The sequence below is a fragment of the Panthera leo genome, chromosome D1, assembly GCF_018350215.1.
Source record: "Panthera leo isolate Ple1 chromosome D1, P.leo_Ple1_pat1.1, whole genome shotgun sequence".
NCBI lineage: Eukaryota > Metazoa > Chordata > Mammalia > Carnivora > Felidae > Panthera > Panthera leo.
The window spans coordinates 88,054,085-88,075,786 of NC_056688.1; the positions used below are offsets into that span (position 1 = coordinate 88,054,085).

General features: G+C 52.3%; 1 protein-coding gene across 1 annotated transcript in view; it reads right to left on the minus strand.

Annotated features, from left to right (window-relative positions):
• Positions 1-21,702, minus strand: part of ABTB2 (ankyrin repeat and BTB domain containing 2) — a 174,182-nt gene that overhangs the window by 32,677 nt on the left and 119,803 nt on the right. The window contains exons 2-3 of the mRNA XM_042907241.1: positions 13,804-13,950; positions 7,362-7,575 (exon numbers count right to left, since the gene is read on the minus strand). Coding sequence (XP_042763175.1) covers positions 7,362-7,575; positions 13,804-13,950 — 361 coding nt within the window. The remainder of the gene's footprint in view (positions 1-7,361; positions 7,576-13,803; positions 13,951-21,702) is intronic.

A 21,702-nucleotide genomic window follows, 5' to 3' on the forward strand; every position in this document is an offset into this window, starting at 1 on the left:
GGTATTTAAGGGAACCCTAAGTCAGTAGCAGAAAGCCCTCACTGCCATCATCTCTATTATTTGATAAGAAAACACTTTCGCAAGCTGAGCAAAAGATTAACGAGCCCACTTCTTCAGACTGAGCACACAGCCTATCCGTGGCGCCTATTTATGTGAAGCGCTCGGCTGAGGGGAGACCTCCCCCCTTCTGCATCTGGAGTAGAACAAAGAGGCTCCTCTCCTCTCTTTGTACCTCGCTCGTATGGGGGGTATCTCCCCACAACTTGGGGAGTGCCCCTAGGAGGCAGAATCTGGAAGCAGAGGGGCCAGCAGAGGTGACTCACTTCACACAGGGGGAAACTGAGGCTCGGGGGGGGGGGCTGGACGTGCTCAATCCCAGAGCCAGAGGGGCAGGAGCCGACCCCGACCCTGACCCTCAGGCACCTCTGAGGTTGTACTTCTCCACCAGAGAGCGGCTCCAGCCCCACCTAGACCTATTTGCCTAGATATGCGGTCAGTGAGAACTTGAGAGAACAAAAACCAAATTCTCTCCCCCGAATTCTTGTGTTTCTAAAATGTAGATTCAGTTTTGTCATGAAACACGTACTTTGAAACAACAGAAGTCCCTCTGTGACTTTTGCTGCCCAGGCTACCCAGCCTGTCCCAGTCTCCTGTGGCTGCCCTTGAAGGCCCAGTTAAAAGCCTTGGCTGTTCTGACGCCCTCCCCCAAGTCCGTCAGGCTTCCTGAGATCCCCCTGCACATGGTGGTGGTGCTGATGACAGAGCGTCCCATGTGCTGCTCTCAGCGCTTTCGGTCCATTAACTCCCTCCCCACCAACACCCCTGCTAAGAAGGGACCGAGGCACAGAGGCTGAATGCCATGCCCACTTTGTAAGTGGCAGGGCTGGGACTGAACCCAGGCAGGCTGCATGGCCCGACGGCCGACCCCACACGTTATCACGCAGCCGAGCTGTCTCTTACGCTGTCTGGTGGGTTTCGCTCATTTGTCGTCTCCTGTCTTGTTTCTGCCTCCCTCATTAGGCTGGAGACTCAGGCATATAAGCCATTCTTCATAATTCTCTTAATACCCCTTCCCTACTGAGCAACAGAAATCCAGGGAGAAATGTGAGTTAGTAACAAAAGCACTTAAGATGCTGTCTCTGACTATGTGCCCTATAAATGCTGGCTATGGTTAGCCAGAGTAGTGTCTGTAAGTGGTGGTAATGGTCATAGTTACACGTCAGTGGTAGTCGTAGTGGTTAGGTAAGTAATAGTATTTATTACTAACAGCGATGGCACTTGAAAGTCACACTTTAAGAAATGTCATTCTAGGGCAATGGAGACAGCCTCCTGCGGGTGTCAAACATGTCATCTAAACACGTTTACGACCATTATAATGACGGGGAGGAGGGTGGGCAGCCACCATTTAATAAATACTTGCCGTGCGCCAGGTGCTGAGCTTCGCGCTTCACTGTATCATCTCATTTATTGCCACCTCACCTTCACCATTTTACCAATGAGGAAACTGAGGCCTAGAAACAGGAGCTGATGCTTCATACTGCTGCAAGACGGCGGAGAGGACACCTCCGGGATGACCCAAGAGGCTCCTGGAGTCTTCCTCTTCTTCCCCAGGACCTAAAACCACAGGTGAGCGACTTCCGGGGGAGTGGGTGGGACCCGTGATGGCCGACACCTCTGCTGGCTCCATCGCTTCCAAATTCTGTGCACATACCTGCTGGAAACTTCTTGACTAGCATGACACGGAACAGAGCGGCCAAGAGCTGGGCCAGACACACACTATCTGCTGCCAGGATCTCACCTGGACAAGGGTTTCGACCTGCGAGCAGGCCCTGTAGTCTCAGCAGAACTAACGCTATGCGGACTGTGTTCTCAGATGACTACCAAACTGGTCCCTCGTCCCTCCTGAGCCTGTCTGGTGGTGCAGAACCACATGCTAGGCTGCTCCGGGCTGGGGCGTCGGGGTGGATCTCGGTAGGAATGCCTCTCCTCCCAGCACCAACGCAAGCAGAGAAGAAAGGGCTTCCCCCTTACCCTCAGAGGGGTCCAGGCATCAAGTGGGGAAGGAAAACCGGCCAATCGCAGAAAGCACTGAGCTGGATGACAGGGCCAGGGCCCTCCAGGCCACAAGCCCGGTCCACGATTCATCCTGTACCACGACTCCTGTTCTCCGGCTCTGCAACGCCACCCCTTTCTGTCTCTCCTAGGTACCGTGTTCTCTCCCACCGCGAGGTCTCTGCGTGCTGTTCCCTCTGCCAGGGACAAATGGTCATGCTAATAATCATAGCAGCTAATATCTGGCATTTACTGTGCCCCAGGTACTGTTCCAGAAGTGTTAGGAACGTTAACTCACTTAGACCTCACACCTTGCAAGTGACTGTAATGACATGTCAGTGGTCTGTAGAACCTAAGCTTTGGAGGGACTGACTGCCCAAAGGCTCTGAAATCAGTGAGTGGCAAGGCCAATCTGAAAGGCATGGTGTCGAATAGCAGTCCCCTCCTCAGGGCTCTGACAGCCGAGGAAATCACGACACCAGACGTTCCCAGGCTCCATCTCAAATCAGGCTGGCTAGGCTCCCACGCTCCTCCTGGCTTAGTGTCCTGAACACCAGGACACTCCCTCCACAAAGGGGCACCGTGCGGGGCCGGGGAGAGGGAAGGGGCTTAAGCAAACACACTGCCTTGTGCACACGTGGCTTGCGTGATTTCTAGTATTCCCAGATATCCCTCAAAGGCCTGGCTTTGCTGCTGCTGCTGCTGCTGCCAGATCAGAGGCACTGGGGATTGCTACCTGCTGAGCCCGGGCCCTCCAGCCCCCAAGGTTCTGAAGCAGAAAATTAGTTCTCCTCCTGTGTACCTCAGCCCCCTCTGCACCTCGGACCGTATCTGTCTCCCTCGTGTGCTCTGCTTGATGATGCTTTCTCCCGGACATTTGCAGGCGAGCTGGCAGATCTCTTGCCGCTCCTGTGTGTCCACACGACCTGTCTCCCCACTTCCCAGATGCCTCGTCCCCCGAGGCGTGATGACCAGGGAGGTACCTTCCACCCAGGAGGCCATTTCAGCCAGCTCATCCCTCTGCCCCCAGGCATGACTAGCAGGGACCACACTTAGCCAGATGGCTGTCCATTCTCCTCCAGACCTCGGGGGAAGGAGGCTCCCCCATCTCCATGGGCAACCCTGGATCTCTGACAGCAAGTTCTTTCACTTTTCAAGCCCGGTCTCGGGTGATGGCATGCCCTGCAGGGCAGCAGCTGTGACTAATCCTGGGTTTGAGACCCTGCCTCGTGCCTCGCTGGTGTCTATGATGCAAAGCTGGAGGCAAGAAAGGCACTCTGGGAGGGTGCAGGGAGGCTCTGTCTGCGAGGCTCTCCCAAGGTGGCGGGGGAAGTGTTCTGGGAATGGAGAGGCAGGTGGGGCTGGAATGGCCCCAGTGGAGGTGGCCCCCAAGGCCAAGACCCACCCGGGATTGTCTTGAGAGCTTTAGGACTAGGTCTGAGTAGCCGGGTGGGACGGCTGTAGCTTGGCACCGTGAAGGGCAAGGGCTTTCGGGTCAGAGGGACCTGGTTCAAGTCCCTGCCCGGCCACTTAGCAGCGGGTGCCCCTCTGGCCTCATGTCCTCATCTGTAAAATGGAGGGAATCCTGGGGCACGTGGTGGCTCAGTCAGTTAAGTGGCCGATTTGATTTCCGCTAGGGTCATGATGTGTTAGTGAGTTTGAGCCCTGTGTTGGGTTCTGCGCTGACAGTGTGGAGCCTGCTTGGGATTCTGTCTCTCTCTCTGTTCCTCCCCAACTTGTGCTCTCTCTCTCTCAAAATAAATAAATAAACTTAAAAATTTTTTTTTTTAATGGAGATAACGCTAGCACCTACCTTGCTGATCTGTGGGGCAGGAAAGAAACACAAGTGGGTAGAAATGCCCTCTAGAAGGAAGAGCTGGCCGCTTTATGTGCGTTATCTCGCTTCATCTTCCCCATTTTACAGGTGAGGAGCCAGAAGCGTGGAGGGGCCCGTGGGGGAGGCTGGACCTGAGCCCAGGCCTGGGCACAAAGCCTGGGGGCTTTCCCCGGTGCCGCCGGCTCCCCGTTCCGCACAAGCCTGCCCAAGAGTGCCTGCCGTCCCTTGCAAAGCGCCCCGCTCGCCCACCCTGAGCTCCTATTGTTTCTGCCACACCCTCCTCCCACCTCCCTCCTCCCCCCTCCTTCCTCCCCCCTCCACTCCTCCCAAATCCGGAGCAGGAGCAGGGAGCTCCAGGGAACAGGGCCCCTTCTGGGGAGACACGAAAGCCCCGCTGAGCAGTGCAGAGGCAGCACGTGGCCTAGCAGGGAAAGCCATGATGACCTTCACACAGGAGGGGTGAACACACATCCCACCCTTCATCAGCACGGATGGGTCACACAGCACCCTCTGTGGGAAGGAAGAAGGGTAATTTCCTCAGAGCGGAAATCTGAGCACAGACTTGAGTGGCACCATCAGTGTCGCCATGTGGCCAAACCTGTGCCACCAAACTGAGCTCTGGGACCACCCCCCCCCCCCCCGCCCACATCACACTGGCAATCAGAGACCCTGTCTGATTCTGGCTGGGCGGACGCCCCCACTCCCGACATGGGACACAGGGAGGAGCTTCAAGAGTCAATGATGTGGGGGATACAGCGGGGGGGAAAGACACAGACAGGCATCCCAGCCATCCCCAGACTCACAAAGCCAGGGCCCTGCAAAAACTCCAGCTCCTCGTGGGCAAGGGGAGGAAGTCTCCCAGAGCTCTGGCGAGGATATCAGAGCGGCAGTGCCTCAAGGAGACGTGTGGCCCAGCCTGCAGCCGAGCGTGGGCTCAGTGGGCCCAGGAAGGGCCAGCCGGGGCCTGCCCCGTCGGCGTGGATCCAAGTGCAGTGGGATCCACTTCAGCAGCCCAGAGCCGGGCCACCAGACAGCTGTCAGGCTGTCCGCCAGCCTGGGTATTTTTAGGGTGTCCTCCTTTTGGTGCCCAAATCTCAAACGTTTGGATACTTTTTTCCTAATCGTGGCTCCAATTTCTCACGTATCTAATAGTCATTTGAAATGATTCATGGAAAAATGCCTTAGCTACCAATTTCTTTGTGCCACAGACAGTGTGGTTTTTAAATAACAAGCTACTTAAACACACACGTGTGCACGTAACCACTGAAGCTCTGCTATCACAATTACACACAGACAACGACCCAGGTCACAGAGAAACTCTGGTGCCGTTTTAGAGCACTGGGGGCTGGGAACCGTCCCAGGGGAAAAGCCAGAGGGCAGCCGCAAAGACATCCAAGGGGTTCTGGGCTCAACGCCTGCAGAGGGGCACCTCCCTGGCCTGCCCCACAGCCAACAGCCACGGTCGCAGCCAGAGGGCCAAACAGCCCAGGCCAGGCCAGTGGGCCCAAAGAAGGCTCATCTTCTCCCAGCCACCTTTGCTTGGGTGACCAGGCCCAGTCTAGCGCCCTCAGGACCTCACCAAACAATAAGCAAGCTTCCCCCGCCGCAACAATTTTTCCTTGCCCTTTCTCCTTCCCGGCCAACTCTGGAAACCACAACAATTTCTCCACAAAGCAGAAACAGCTGGGGCTTAGGGCCTAGGCTCTGGTTCCACCTTCTAGCTGGGTGCTTCGTCAGGAAGCCGGGGGCCTCCACCTGCTGCCTTCTTGCTGGGTGTCAGCAGAGCGCCCTACCTCGGCCCTGCATTCTCTGTCCACCTTGAAGATAATGACGATCCAGCAATGATACCCGTCATAACAGCAGCAGTGGTAGCATTTACTGGGAATCTACTTTGTGTGTGTACTGGGTCATTACTGCCGTAGGTCTCTTGTAATGAAAGATAGTACTGTCTGTGCAGTGTTGTGAGCGGAGCTTATGTGGCCCTGGCAAGTTATCAAATCTCTCTCTGCCTCCACTTACTCATCTGTAAAATGGGGCTGTGACGCACACCCACTTCCCGTGTGTACACCAGTGAGTGTTCGCATGTAAAGTGCTCAGCACAGGGCCTAGCACACAGTAAATCCTCAGTAAGATAGTGTCGACTATCACCATTCAGTCCTTTCAATGGCGTCATTTCCACCCCTCTGTTTACAGCAGAGGCCCAAGGGGTCTGAAACCTTGCACAAAGTTCTCAGGGTCCATGAACGCAAACCACCTGACTCCTGGGCCCCTGCATTCCCAGCTCGCCGGGTTTGCCACATGTCCACAGGATTTCCCGTGTTTCACGGTGGCTGTTTTGAATGAAGTAGGGTGCGTTGCACCTTTGTTTTCCGTGACTGTGGGGGCACCGGAGGGGTGGGCCTGGCTGCGGAGCAGGTGTGAGAACCACAAAGTTGACGAGACCTGGTGCCACTCAAAGGCAACAGCCAGCTGGGGTGGGGGCCGGGGAGAGCAGCAGCCTTCTGTCATCAAGGCCGCGGGTCACCTTCCTCCACCCTGCGGTACAGAGCCCCTTGGGCTCTCTCGCGCCCCAGGGCCTGCTGGGCGGTGGAATGCGTGCTGGTGGGTCTTCCTAAACCAAAGCCAGTCTTTCTCACTCCCGGGACCTTCAGGCACACAACTCTCGAGCCCATGGACAGAGCCAGCAGGGAGGCCGTGTTGGCCTCCAGGTGAGGCGCATGCCAGCATTTATGATGTTCTGGGCAAATTATAAAAAAGGATCCTCTCTAGTGAGAAAAAAATGTGAAAGCAGTCAAGACCAATTAGAAAAGGCACTCTGTCTGCAGGCTGACATGACCCTGTGCTTGTCCCCTGCCTGTGCCCCTCATTGGGTCCCCTTGTGCAGTGCAGAACCTTCACATCTGTTCTTAGCAGCCCTGCTCCCAGATGGGGAAGGGTTAGGCTCCTGTAGTGAGAGCAGCAGGCCTGGATCCTGAGGCTATTCAACCAGTAACCTGCCAGACTGTGATGTTTTCGTCTGTGACATGAGGGGACGGGGCACAGCGTGCCTCAGATCCCTACCAACAACAAAGAGGACGGTGGCATCATCATGATGAAAACAGGTGACAGAGGGCCAGGTACCACCCACACACTGTCCTGCATGCTTTTTCTCAGAGCCCCGGCTCACTCCGTTCTCAGGCAGGTGTGGATACCTGTCTTCATGAAAGAGGCAAAGGAATTTCAGAGAGCCCAGGAACTGAGCGACAGAGCTGGAAAATCAGAGACGGAAGCCAAAACCCATCATGAGCCTCAAAGAGCCCTGGGTGTCTCAACCCTGGGTGAAAAGTCCCATCGCACGCCAGGGCCAGGCCTTGATTCGTGTGAATCATCAGCTGCTTCCTCAGAGGCACGCAGGCTGGCACGAGTCGGTCAGCCAGCACACCGGGTAGTGTGCCCCCCCCAACCTGGTGTGCAGCCCAAGAGAGACCCCTACCGCTCATTGTTCAGAGCCATCCTCGGGGGGTCCAGGTTGGGGTTCTCCATGGACTCCATCTGTGGACACCGCAGGAAGTAGTAGAGCGTGTGGAGGGCGTCGGGGGACCAGGTGACGGGCTGGGGTGGCTGACGGGCCTGGCGGGCGGGGCTGGAGCCAGGACAGAGCGGGTGGCGCCCCTGCATGTGATGCATGGCGCGGGAGACCAGGTCACCTGGCGGGGAGGGCAGAAGGGAGAGAGAGAGAAGAAAACGTCTGAGTTCGCTGCCCACATTCCTCCAAGGCTGCTTGTAGCTAATGAGAAACCGCTCCCCTTGCCTGGGCGCCTAATTACTGTTTACCCCGGAGCCAAGAGGCGGGGGAGGTGGAAACTGTCACCCAGACACACACAAGAGCAAGTCAGTTTTCCTTTCACTGCGGGTTTTGCCTTAACAGCTGAACTAAAAAGCCCTGGCAGGACCGTCTTATGCTAATGCGGTTTCTTTTTCGACATCCCCACTCCCTCCAACACCCCATGGCTCTCTTTGAGCCAGGGAGTCCCAGCCTCTGACACCCAGCACCAGGGTGTGACACCAGCAGGGAGGTGACGGCCCCGTGTTGTCATCCTTTGCAACGCCCAGGTCCTTCAGCAGGGAAGGCGCCTCCATCTCCAACACGTCAGGTAACACCGCCATCATCGCCACCATTGAGTGCTTACTACATGCCGAGTGTTCAGTTTCCTACGAAAGAGCTTTCGTTCGACCCTTATGATGATGGGGCCAAGTATTATCCCCCTTATACAGGTGAAGAAATGGAGGCTTACCTGGTAAACAAACACTTACTGACCCCCTCCAGTCCCCTGGTCACCGGGAGGCCCCCGTGTACAGAACTTAACCAGCCAAGGTCCTGTGGCTAGTAGATGGTAGAATCTACACTTGAATGCAGGTCTCTGACTCCAAAGACCATGAGCTGAACTGTGACCCAGACCTGACCCACTGGAGTCTGTGGGGTCCTTGGGTCCCCATATCCTGCGCTGTGTTTCTGCCCAACTCAAGTCTTTTCAATATCCCGCTGGCCTGGGACAGGAAATGTCCCATCATTGTGTGAGGCCACAATGCTGAGAAAGGATGGGCCAAACAGCCCCAGGCACCTGCCGGCCCCTCTGTTCCGGGAAAAGTGTCACCCTTCCATTCTCCTCTGGCCTGAGAACTCAAGGGGGGGTGGTGGGACACGACTCCCCTGTGGGCCAGGTTCCCCCCACCTGTGGCAGTGCCTCTGGACAAGGCCAGCCCTAAGGGGAAAAAGACAAGCAGGTTTTAACCTGGCGAAGAGAAGTGTCATTCAATGTATGGCAGGACCGGTTCATTTATTCAATTGACCTTCATTCTATAGCTTCTTCGAATCTGGTTCTCTGCCCCACTGCATCCTAGCACCCTGCACAGGGTCTACCACATAAGAGGTGCTCAGCAAACATTTACAGAATAAAAAAACTAGCCTTGTGCATTCATTCCATTTCATTTCAAAATACAGCTTCTGGGTGTGTGTGGGGGGGTGGGGGGCTGCACTTAGGTCCATTAGCGGCCAAGTTCTCCTGGGACAGCAAGGGAAAATGACACCCCTGGAACTGGAGATCTCCACTAGGAAAGAGAGCCCTGTGCCCCCACCCCCACCTCCTCCCTCCTTCCTCTCTCTGCACCTGACTCTGCTCCTCGCTGGTGCCCCCTGGAGCGGCGGAGAGTGGGGACTTGTGGACACCCGGCTCCCATCCTCAACACTCTGCTTTAATCGGTCTGGGGCGGGACCTACGCATCCTATCTTGTAAAAGCTCCCTCGGTGAATCTAATGTCTGGTGAGGTGAGAGAATCAGCAGGTTAACAGGTGAGAGCGCAGATCCCAGAGTCAGACACTCCGGGCTTCCAGTCAGGGCTCTGGTACTTGCAACCCTGTGCCTTACGTAAGTTTCTCACCAGAGCCTCCATCTCCTCATCTGTAAAATGGAATAATCGTATCTCACCTAAACATTCGGAGGATTCAAATAAATAATAAATGTGAAGCACTTAACGTCATGCTTGGCACAGAGTCCTTGGTAAAGATGAACTGTAATGCCATTATTACTACTCTTGTTCCTCTCTTCTCCAGGCCACCTCCCATGGCCTCGCTTCCAGGACTTTTTTCCACGCCATTAAGCCTTACCCCACATTTCCCAGGAGAGGAGGAGCCTGAGCCCTGCGATGCCAGCTCCCAGCCCCGCTCTTGGACTCCTGGGCGGCAGAAACTGGCACCGACAATCCTGCCTCCCAGCAGCTAGTTGCACAGCTAACTTGGCTTCAAGAAGTTGCAACCTGGCTTCCATTTCTCCAGGTCGAAATGCCATAACTTTTGGCAGGGTCACAGGACCAGGGGGGAGAAGGCAAAGAATCCCTGATTGCATCAGAGAGAGAGAAAGAGAGAGAGAGAGAGAGAGAAAGAGAGAGAGAGAGAGAGAGAAAGAGAGAGAGAGAGAGAGAAAGAGAGAGAGAGAGAGAAAGAGAGAGAGAGAGAGAGAGAGAGAGAGACCTTGTGGAAATGCTTCAAAGGCTCGACAAGGTAGAAGCCATTATCATTCATCATGTTTATGATTATTTTATTGTTACTGGTATAGAACCCTTTCGGCAGCACATTCCCAGCCAGGATGCAGGCAAGAAAATCGAGTAAGAAAGTAACAAGTGGAAGCAACTCTTAAGTGTTCCCTAAAGGGAAGCCAGGTACTGAGAGAGCCCTTCCAGAGGTTCGGGGGACAAAGGCAGCAGTGTGGCAGCTGGGGACGGAGGTCCCCAGACTCTCGGTCACAAGCCCAGCTGCGTGCCTTCGGTCTCTCACAGACCAAGAAGCAGATGCCTGCAGACAACTCAGATCAGGCATCTAAAAACTCACACGGCTCTGCAGCCCTCATTCACACAGCCAAAGCAAACGGCTCGCTTTGGGTTACTCTCCCCAGCGTGGTTTTCCTCCCTGCTCCCTGATATTTTTTAGGCTTGAGAGTGGGGAAAACATAGATTAAATCTCATTTAATCTGCACAACCACCCCATAAGGGAGGTATTTCCAGTTTACAAATGAGGAAACAGGCTTGCTGACGTTAAATGGTGGTATGTGAACCAGCCGGGACTTAACCTGGGGATCCCGCATCCCAAACGCATGTTCTTGGTCACTGCTCCACAGTGTGGTCTGCATACTGGGACAGGTCTGCAAACTGTGTGTTACTTTTTTTTTTTTTTTTTTTTTTACTGGATCACAACAAGTAAATTCCAGAAATTGAGAGTGAGCTTTAAAAGAGTCTCAGAGTTGAGGCGCCTGGGTGGCTCAGTCTGTTAAGTGTCTGACTTTAGCTCAGGTCATGCTCTCGCAGTTAGTGAGTTCGAGCCCTGCATTGGACTCTGTGCTGACAGCTCAGAGCCTGGAGCCTGCTTTGGATTCTGTGTGTCCCTTTCTGTCTGACCCTCCCCTGCTCTCTCTCTCTCTCTGTCAAAAATAAACAAACATAAAAATTTTTTTAAAATAAATCTCACAGTAATTTGACAGAGTGATTATATGTCTAATAATTTTTTACAAATTGGCTTGCGTTTTACATGTCTTTGATTTTATTTTTTAGACGCTCATTTTCATTGTATTTTATAGCAGCTTCGGTCGGCAATTAGAGTGGGGACACAGATTCCCTGGCCTGTTACCACGGCTGATTCGAGAAGTCATGGCCCAGACTGGATGACACTCTTGATTTAGTGCAGGTAGGCACTCAGAGCTGCTTCAGAAATGCCTTTGCGCTGGAGAATCAGCTGATCCTAAGCTCAATGAAACCTCAGTCTGAAGCCCAGAAACGCCCACAAGGCACGGAAAAGCAGGCCCTCACTGCTTGCTAATCATGAGAGCCTTGGTTAGAGGTGCTACAGGTTTCTGGTCTGTTCAACCCTCATTATGAGCCATCAAATGAAAACAGCAGCAAGAGTCTGGAATGCAGCTCTGTCTTCAAAATGAGGCCTACGCCGTCTGGCTACCTTTAAAAAGAAGGTATCTCGTGTTCCCTCCCATTTACATGTTGATGGGGAGAGAGGGACAGAGAGACAAGCGCCTGAGTTCTCTATGCAGCTGGACCTGACATAAGAAAGAAACTTCTAAACCCACCTGGCAGGCTGGTCCTGGCTCAAGTGCAGGGAGTTAATGCGTGTTAAACCCGGGGTAAACTCTTAGGTCCAAGGAGTTCAGTGCCAAGTATCACTAGCCTCATTAAGTTCTTCAGTTTCATAAAATCTGCATTACCTGCCTCCACCTTTGTCTCCTCCCTCCTGCAGAGTGGGTTCACAAAATCCCTGGTTTCAGGGTGAGGGAGGTGGGGCAGCATGGCACATGACACAGCCTGTTCAGTCGTCTGGGGAAAGATGCTACGGGGATGCTTCTTCCCTCTGCCCTGAGGAGTGGCTGGGCCAGGATGTGGACAGATCCTCGGTGGGTTTTAGGACGCAAACACTGGACAATTCAGAACTCATTCCTCTGCACACATGCATATGTGCACACAAGCATGCACACACACACACACACACACACACACACACAATGAGGCACTATTCTAATCACGGGGACACAGTACAGTGGGGACCAAAACAGAGAAAGTCTATTCTCATGAAGCCGACATTCTAGGCAGAGGAAAGAGATGATGAACTATTTACAAGTAAATAGTTACAAGTGCTTTGAAAGAACTGAAGTTCTAAGAGGGAAGATGGAGGGATGAGAAGGGGGTGCTCAGGGAAGGCCTGTCTAATAAGGTACCATTTGGGCAGAGACTTGGAGAAAATGAAGGACGAACATATTTGGGTTTCTGGGGGGAAATGGTCACAGGCAGAGGGGACAGCTAGTGCAAAGGCCCTGGGCTGGGAGAATCCTGGCCAGGAGGCCAGGGTGGCTGGAGCACAGTTAACAAGAGTAGAGTAGTAGGCAATGAAGCCAGATCATATATTAGATCTTGGGCTATGGTGAGGATTTTGGATTTCACTGAGTGAGCTGGGAAGCAATGGCGTAGGGGGATGGAGGGATACTGAGCAGATGGGTGGTATCTGACATGGCTCTAGTTTGGGCTGAGTTGACGGGAGTGGAAGTGGCAAAAGGGCAAACTAAAACTTGGGCTGTTTATAAAAGGAAGAACCAATAGGGGCTGAATGTTAAGGGCAGATGATGGCAAGCCCTTCCCTTGAGGAAAGTTTCTGAATGGGCTTCCCTTTGCCCGGCTGTGGACTGTAACGCCCACAGAAGCTGCCATGGTAAAAGGAAAGGATCAGACTCCAAACCTGATTTCAGCTGAGACGCTGGTGGCTGTGCCACTAGCCACATCTAGGAAGCCCGCAGCCCGAAGCAATTCGAAGGGTGACCACTTAAGGCAGACATACCTGAGCCCACTTCCTCCAGGGTCCCGGGGCAGCTATGTACCAGCCCTGACTGCTGCGGTGCCCCCAGGAGACAGACAGCTGGAAGTCCTGCTTTCTCTCCCAGCCCTGTTATGAATCTGCTCTGTGACCTTGAACCAGGCACTTTCTTTCCCGCTCTGGGAAGGGAGAGGAAGGATAGAGGGAGGAAGGGAGGAAGCTGTGTCCTGAAGAGGCAAAAAGGTTGTCATTCACCATTCAGAAAGCTCAAAGAAATCAGAAATGGGAAGGGGGAGAACAGAGTGAAACTCCATCTGTTTCCACACCATGCACTTCTGTCCCTGGATGTGGGACTGCCCACCACTGGGAGGTCCCATGGCACAGGAAGGGAGAACTAAGGAGGAGTGGGCAGTTTGATTTCTTAAATAATTGGGACGAAAGAGAGAGAGACACACACAGAGAGACAGAGAGAGAGATCAGGAGATGAATGAGATTTCTCACCCAACACACTCTTTTCAAGCAGCTGCCAAATGGTAATGACCTAGACCAAGGCATTCCCCCGTGTCCTGCAGGGCCCTGAGATCCTAGGAGAAGCAGCCCAGGGCCACTGCAGGGCTGAGGCCACACGCCAACACAACCTCCCTTCAGCCAGAGGAGCTCTGCTTCTATCTTCCATTTTCTACACTGAGACTTTGGGGGGGGGGGGGTGCTTTCTTTTAAGGAAGAATAACAGTTATAGATGCAGAGCATTTGGGGCCAGGCTGTAAAATACCAAGGTAGATGACAGCGTAGGGAAAGCAGGCTCCCCCTGATCGCTGCCATGCAGGAATGGTCATCTGATGTTTCAAGAAAAACCAGAAGTCCAGGTTTGTGTATGATCAAGCCCACAGGCCAATCAAACCATACATGTTTGTGGGCCATGAGTTTGCACTCTCTGGCCTGGAAGGGTCCAGCCTGCAGAGAAAAGGCAGGAAGTTTGAAGGAGGAGGAAGAAGAGGAGGAGGCCAGAATCCAAAAGGTGAGCTCTTCCCCGACCTCTCTCTCAGAGCCAGCTAGACTGGGATGCCCCACTTACTCAGTTCAGAGATGCTTCCCACGCAGGTGGCCAGGAGGGACTGCTCCAGGGTCCGGAGCTCCAGCTGGGCGTATGCATCGGCTCGCTCATCATGGCCCAGGGACCCGCCATTGTAAGGACTGAAGTACGCAGGGAGAGAGAGGACACCTGTGGGGAAATAGGCAGACAGGTAAGTTCAGGAAGGAAGCAAAGGTCCTTCCTGGGGTTGGGGGTGGGGGGGTGGGGTCAGTGGGCAAATCTCAAAGCTGCACTTGAGGATATCTGACTTCTACAAAAGCCAGAACGAGGAGGGGCCCGCTTGTAGATGTGGTTTCTTGGCACTGGCCTCTACAAGCTCATGGGCCATACGGGAATTCATTCACTCCTGCACTTCTCCATTCACTGGATATTTACAGCGCCTCCCTGGGCCCAGGCATTGTGCTCCATTCAGGATGATGGGGTGACAAAGAGACCTGACTTTGCCTTCGTGGACCTCAGGGGACGTAAATGTCCACCATGCCCACCCAAAGGGTGGGATCACCACCACCGCCCCCCCCCCGCCCCGAGTCCTCTCACGTCCTCATACTGCCCCCTTTCCTTCTTCCTGCCAAGAAGGAGACGAGGACAAACCACGGTGTAGGAGATGCTGTCTTCTCCACTCCAAGGAGGGGAAACATCCCAGCCACTGGCCAAGTTCAATTAGTGTTTTTCATTAGCACTTCAGCACCAGAGGGGAAGAGCCGTCAAAATCAATCCCAGGGGGTGACAGTCTGTACATTTCTCCAACTCACTGTGTGGCTTCTTAGAAAGCACAAGAAAAGCACGATCAGACTGGCTTAAAATTACATGTTGGTTCTCAAGAGCATGTGGCCACAGAGATTCCCAGCCTTTGGTAACTCCTGTTCCTGTGATCAATGCATCTTTGTCCAATAGCCCCCTGCATTTTTTTTTCTTTTTTCTTTTTTTTAAAGAAAAATACCCACAGGACCGTAATCAGTCACTTTTGGGAATATCTCTTAAAATGCCTTGAGATAGCTGGAGAGCCCCTGGGATGTGGCCAAATCTGGGTTAGAATTCCCTGTCCCGCACACGGAAATGTAATGAGGATGGTGACTGCTATAGACGGCGAGGAGCGCGGTGAAGACGGGGCCTTGGAGCTGGGACGTTTGCGCTCCCGAATCTGGCTCTGTCACTTAGCCAGCGGTGTGATCTCAGGCCACTTACTGCACTTCTCTGTGCCTCAGAGTCCTTGCGTGTTAAGCGCAGATAAGGAGAGCACCTCCCTCACTGTGTGGCTGTGAGGGCTGATGAGCTATTGGATGTCAATGTTGCACCAGCGTGTGGCTCAGAGGAAATGCTCTGTTGGGGGCTGTCGCTCTCATTTTTGCTACATGCTGGGAATGTAGGCTTAATTTTCACCTTCTAATTTATTCTTTCTAGGGGCCCCTGGGTGGCTCAGTCGGTTAAGCGTCCGACTTCGGCTCAGGTCATGATCCTGCAGTCCCGTGAGTTCGAGCCCCGCGTCGGGCTCTGTGCCGACAGCCTGCACCTTGCTTCGGATTCTGTGTCTCCCTCTCTCTCTGCCCCTCCCCAGCTTGCACTCGGTCTCTCTCTCAAAGATAAACATTAAAATTTTTTTTTTTAATTTATTCTTTCTGTAAGGTAGGCACTGCTGTCCCCATTTTAGATATTGGGCGACTGATGTTCAGAGAGTTTGAATAAATTGTTCAACTCCGAGGCGGAGCTAGGATTTGAATCTGGATCTGACAGGCTCTCAAATGTGTACACCTAATCCCTCTCGTTAGCTCACGTCCGATGAGCGCACCACCAAGGCTCTCCCGTGGCTGCCCCGGGTCGGTGGACTGTGCATGTGCTGATACCGCTGTATCACCACCGCCTGGTTCACCCAGGAAGCCCCCTGCTGCGTCTTGTGTGTTCCTCTCCTGTGGGGCAAACACACATGACACTCTTCCTCTGCCCGGACCCGGGCAGAGTTCTCTGACCGCTCTGCAGGTTCAGCTGACAATCAGCCCTGCCCTCCTTGCCTGCCCTTCGCCTGACCCAGCCTCCCTGCCCTCCTCTGTGCTGCCTCACTGCCCCCTCAATCCCCCTTCAGCCCTCCGGGATGGCAGCAGCCCCTCCCATCAAATCTAGTGCTGACGCAGCAAGGCAGGACATCAGAGCACTTCCTCAAAGCCATGCTTCCCAGTGGGAGGATGGGGAGGGCACGACTGGGCTCCCCCTATGCCCCAGCCCTGTTCCCCAAAGCAGAAACTCTCCCTGACAGCTGAGTGCCCAAACACATTAGGGAGAGCTGGCTCTGAGCATTAAAACAAGTAAAATGAAAGGGAATCTGCACCCTTTCCAACACACACACACACACACACACACACACACACACACACACACTCTACAAGCTCTAACCCACAGACAGCCCAAACATTTGGGAGAGTTTCCACACATCTATGGGTCCTGTGCAGGCTGTGTTCCCCTCCCTTCTTCATTATTAATCTACAGAAACAACACTGGGGACATGTGGATCAAATTTACAGTGCTTAGGGCAAGGGAATAGGAAATTCAGCCGATTTGTCAAAGGATTCCCAGGGAGAAATATTATGTCAATGGATCCAGTAACACGAGCTGGCAGCTCCATTAATAACGGTTCCTATCTTCCTAGTCATCACCCAGCAGAGGGGCTTTCACTTAATATTGTGGCAAAAGTAATTATGAATCTATTATTAATCATAATAATTGATGGCATCAGAGCTTTTGCGTAGTACCTTTTGCTTTTAAGAGACGTTTAACATGGAGTAATGTATTCTTCTGGCAAGGGAGGTGGGGCAGCCATTGCCAGTGAACAGCCACGTCTGACTTCCATTGAGGGCTTACTATGTGCCAGGCGCTGTGATAACCCCACTGCATGATCACACTGGATCCCCAAAACTTCATGATGTACTCTCTGCACCCATCTTACAGATGAGAAAACCGAGGCCCCCAGAAGATGTGCCCAAGGATACTGAGGGTCAGAAACAGAACTGGGGCTAGAATTTCGATCTCTTGACTCTCAAGCTACTGAAATGAAATGGCGGCCTACCTGTGGCCGCCCTGTCCTTTAAACAACCCTAGGAGATTTGTGAGAAGAGGGGTTCCATTCTGTTTGGGCCCCGGGGTTTGACAGGAGGAAAGAGAAACTAAGATCCAGAAACAGCACTTTCCTTTTAATGGGTCTCTAGGCACCTCTTGCCAAGGATCCCTGGAGGCCGCCCATGGAAGTCTACAGATGGAGGCTGTCCTCTTATTCCCTTGGATCTTTCCAGAATGCAGCTCCACCACTTGTCTTCTGCATCTGCCCTTACAAAAGCCTTTTTTATGTCAATCTGAAATTCTTATAAGCCTGCTCCTCAGCAGCTCTCCGTGGAGATGGAAAATCTTTACGTTCTCTTAACACTTCAGTGCCTTCTTAGCCCCACACAAATTCCCAGCCTTATGATAGGGGCCCAGGGCAAGGTCATTCTGGAAAAAGGGATTTTAAACACACACACGCGCACACACACACACACACCCCCCCACGCAGAAACGTGTGCGCACACCTCCCCCCACCCCAACACACAGAAAGAGCATCTCTCTCTTTTTTCCATTGAATAAAATCTTTAGGAAAGATTATTTCAGTCATGATTGAAAAGAAAGCATGTTGGAATGCTTCTCTTGTGATCAGTTCACAAGGACATCCCTGATCAATCCTGCTGAACTCTGTAAAAGTCACAAAGAAAACCCACAGGCATCAACTCAGATCATTACTGCGACATGACCTACTGAGTCGAGAGCAGCAGGAGGCAGTAAGTCTGATGGAGTTATCCTTTACCTTCTATAAAAATCAGCATTTCTGTTGAAACAGTGTTCCACTCGAGTGTACTTTGACTGTAGGTGAAGCCTCCACATTTCTCAGTCTACACACAGAACCATAATCTTCCCTCACTCGATTTTTCTCAATGTGGTTGCCCAACTCCTGAATCTCGGAACTCATTATCTCATCCCCTAAAGCTGTGGCTCCCTCCTCCACCGTCCCCTCCTGAGCACGGGGCCACATCCACCCAATTGCACAAGGACGGCCCATGAGTCATCCTTATCAAGTCTCCCTCCTCCTCCTGCACGCATCCGATCAACCACAAGCCTTGCTGCTTTTACCACTTCAGCATCTCAAACATCCGCCACTGCCGGGACCCCAGTTCGGGCCACTGTCTCCCCTCACCAGATGCTACAGCAGCCTCCTCTCCTGTCTCCCCCCACCAGTCCTGTCCCATCCTTGCCGGCCCTTACTCTGGTCAGTCCTCTTCCTTGACTCCCCACTGCCCTGTAACAAGGGCATTTAAGTACCTTTCCACAGGTTAGAAGAACTTTCTTTCTCTGAAATTTAAGGATGAAAACAATTCTGCCAGTGAACGGGGGAAATACCCAGCACCTCCCAGGAAATCAGCAGAGCTGAGAAGCCTACGCGTATCTGCTCCCTGTTTCTCTGAGCTGTTTTGTTTTGTGAGTTTGGTCACCTGGCTCTGTGCCAGCCCTGGGTTTGGAAAAGCAACACGTTTTCTTCCCAGCTGATTCTCCACCAGCGCCCAGAGAGGGCGCCCTTGAGTTACATGGGAAAGCCACCGAGCAGAGGCCTGGGAACCCCGCCTTCTTGCCAGGGGTTGCCAACCAGGAATCAACCTGGGTTTCAGTTTGCAGCTTGCCAGCTCCCCCAAGCAAGCGCCACGCCAGAAGCAGATGGATTGCACACTGGGTTGACAAACCAGACTTTCAGTGCTCAGGTTTTTCAGAAGCAGGGCTTAGTCCAAAGGCCAAATCAATGGGGATTTCATTCTGTTCTCGGGGAGAGTCGGTGGCTTCTAGAGTCTTCTCCAGCCCCGGGACCCTACAGTCTGGCCTCTCTGTGTGCTCTAGCACTGAAGTGTAGCCTTCCAAACCTTCTTCCCCGCTTTCATTCCACTCTTTAACTTCTGAACTGTCAACAGTGGGAACAAACAGACCCTGTTATTATTATTTCCTATGGTTTAATTTCCCCCACAGCTCCAGTCTCCCTCCGCAGCACGCACACTCAACTTTAAAGGTAAAGAAGAAGTCCTTTTTTGTGTGTGAAAACTGGATAGATTTATGGGTCAGCTTTTCTGACCGGTCATCAAAACACCATCGAGACTGTAATATAACTGTCCCCGCAACTCAACAAGCTATTACCAGTGCTCTCCCTAGACCTGTAAATGTTTTCAGGGCAGCGTGACTGCAGTGGGCTCAGATGTCTGTGCAAGGCTGTGTGTGCAGCACCCTCTCCCACCCCCGCCCGTGACACTGCCCACCGGACTCACTAGCAACCGGCTCAGGGAAGCTCATTTGTGAAGACAGCAGAGGCCACCGCCTGTCTCCTGTTTCTTTAAAATGAAAACCGGGATGCAGAGGATTACTCTTTTATTGCCCTTGTGAGGAAACTTGGCAGGGTAGATTCTACTGGTTTTCTTAGGAGCTGGAAGCTTTGGGTGGGGTTCAATCCATAAGCTTCTGAAAATAAAAATTATATTGCCCCGCTGAATGGTTTCCAAACAGCCCACATAATCCAACACTTTTTTACTCTTTAAAAAGTGTTTCCATTCTCTGATCTGGAATTTTATATATAGCACGTTTAATGCCCAGTGTTGGATATTAGTCATACTGAAACAAAGTGCTGAAAAGTTAAAGCATGGATAGTTTTCAGAGAGACCCAAATGGAGCGTAAGGATAGTCAATTCTAGAGAAACTTCACCGAGTGGTGTTTCTCCTGACATTCTAAGGTTGGGGGTGGGTGTTGAGGCAAGGGGAAGGCGAAGGAAGTAAGAAGAAAAAACCTGGTGAACTGTCAATCATCCATGCAAAAAGGATTCATCAAGAATAACTGAAAGCTCATCTAACTCTTGGCCAGGACCCATCTGAAGGTGAGACCACGACACTGTGAGGCCCAAAAGTTCAACTGAGAGAAGATGAGAGCCCGGGAGGCAGGAGCGTGGTCTGAGTTTGGGAAATGGGGTTTAACCATGGCTTAATAATGAATGGAAATGGGCTACCCCATAGTGAGTGGTAGGTACTCTATGCCAGGAATGGGATGAACCATTTGAACCCACACGAAGACCCTCGCAGTGGTCTTATTTCTAGTAGCTAGTAGCTAATACGATCACTTGCCAATGAGGCACACTGTTGGCTGGGTCACTTGGCTAAGGTCACTAAGCTAGAAGATGACAGAGGTGGGATTCTGACCCAGCCTGTCCAACGCTGGAATCCAGAGCACCATGTACAACCACCTCTCACATGAGGCTCTCCCCTGTTCAAGGCCAGGGACAGGACATTTCCTTCTCCACTCCCCAGTCCCATTAGCAGTGCACTTTCCTTTCTTCTTCAGGGTCAGGAAATTAAAAGCAAACATAATTGCGCTCTGGTTAACACCTTACTCTGGCTAAGTTATCAGAACACGACTGGCTAAAGATGGTCTTCCAGTTAAGTCAGGCCCAGGGGACCAGGAGCTCACTGTTAAACAGTAAAATCATAAGACACATTTACGACTGCCCGGGGAGCTAGGGGCCAGAGAACCAAGGGCAAGATCAAAGGCTGCTGAAGTGCAGCGCGCTCCTTGCCAGCATCCCCAATTCTCTTTTAAAAAGATGGTAAAAAGCAAACCTCACCATGAATTCTGGGCTGGAACTCACCTCCCTTTGGAAGCTGTGACAGTCCTGGACTGGCTGGCAGCAGACGCGCTTGGGGAGCTGGCCTTGGGGCCACCCTCTTCCCCTCCAGCTGGCAACAGCACCTGTGACCTCAGGACTGACTCACCCAATTCTCAGGGGAGCCCCCAGCAGGGTGAGGATTTATGGGGGGAAAGTGGGGCCACCAGAAAACAACAGCCCAACAAAGTAGTAGGGGGAGCCCAGAATCTCCACGAGGGACGCTGGCTCACTGGCATTCTGGCCACTTGTGTCATTAGGGTGCCTATCTGTTCTGTCACAGACCCAGAGGACACATGTTGGGAGCCCATAAAAGAACAAACTAGTAGAGATCGTGGATTGCTGCTTAATTTTTTTAGAGTAAAAAACCTAATAAAATGGAGTCTGTTCATAGCCATTTCCCCTGTTTGCAAGAGAGTGAAATAAAGCCAGAGTAACCAAGCAGATCAATTTCAGGAAATTAAACCTAAAGGTGAACTCTGGAAAAACCAGCAATAGTCACAACACTGGGCAGCACGGAGCAGAAAACTCACAGTGACCTACTGAGCTTTTTCCCGTGGAAAAACATCTCCGTGGTGTTTAGAATACTTTTTAAGAGATTCTGGGTGGCCTCTCTGCAAAGTATTGATGTAACACACCAAGAGCTTGAGTGACCAGAAAGCATGAGTCTTGGAACCGTCGCCTCTTAAAAAAAAGAAGCCACCACATGACCATGGTCCTTTGTCGAATGCCGTCCTTGGCCCACAGTGGGCGAGCACCGTAATTCCTGTGGGCCAAGGCCAGCACAGAGCCACTTTTGTATAAAGGCAACACATTCAGCACGCATGGGTGCATACACACACACGGTCATCACCCTAAAATATCAGCCTTTCCCCCAGTCAATGCACACAGCCACCGAGGTGAGAGTGGTTCTCTCTGTTTGAATTACCATGCTTTCTGAAACTTTTTTTACAATGATTATGATTTATTGCCTTAGTAAAATGTTATTGTTATTAGGGAAATGGGGGTAGGGAGGGAAGGATAGCCTTAGAGAATGAGGAGGGTGACCAATGTTTCTTCTGAGCAAAGGAGTATCTCTAACTTCAAATGTGGCAGAAAATTAGTTATCGGAAATTAAATTTTTATATAAGAAAACAAGTGAATGTTAAAAAGGAAACTACTATAATTGAGTTACCTATAA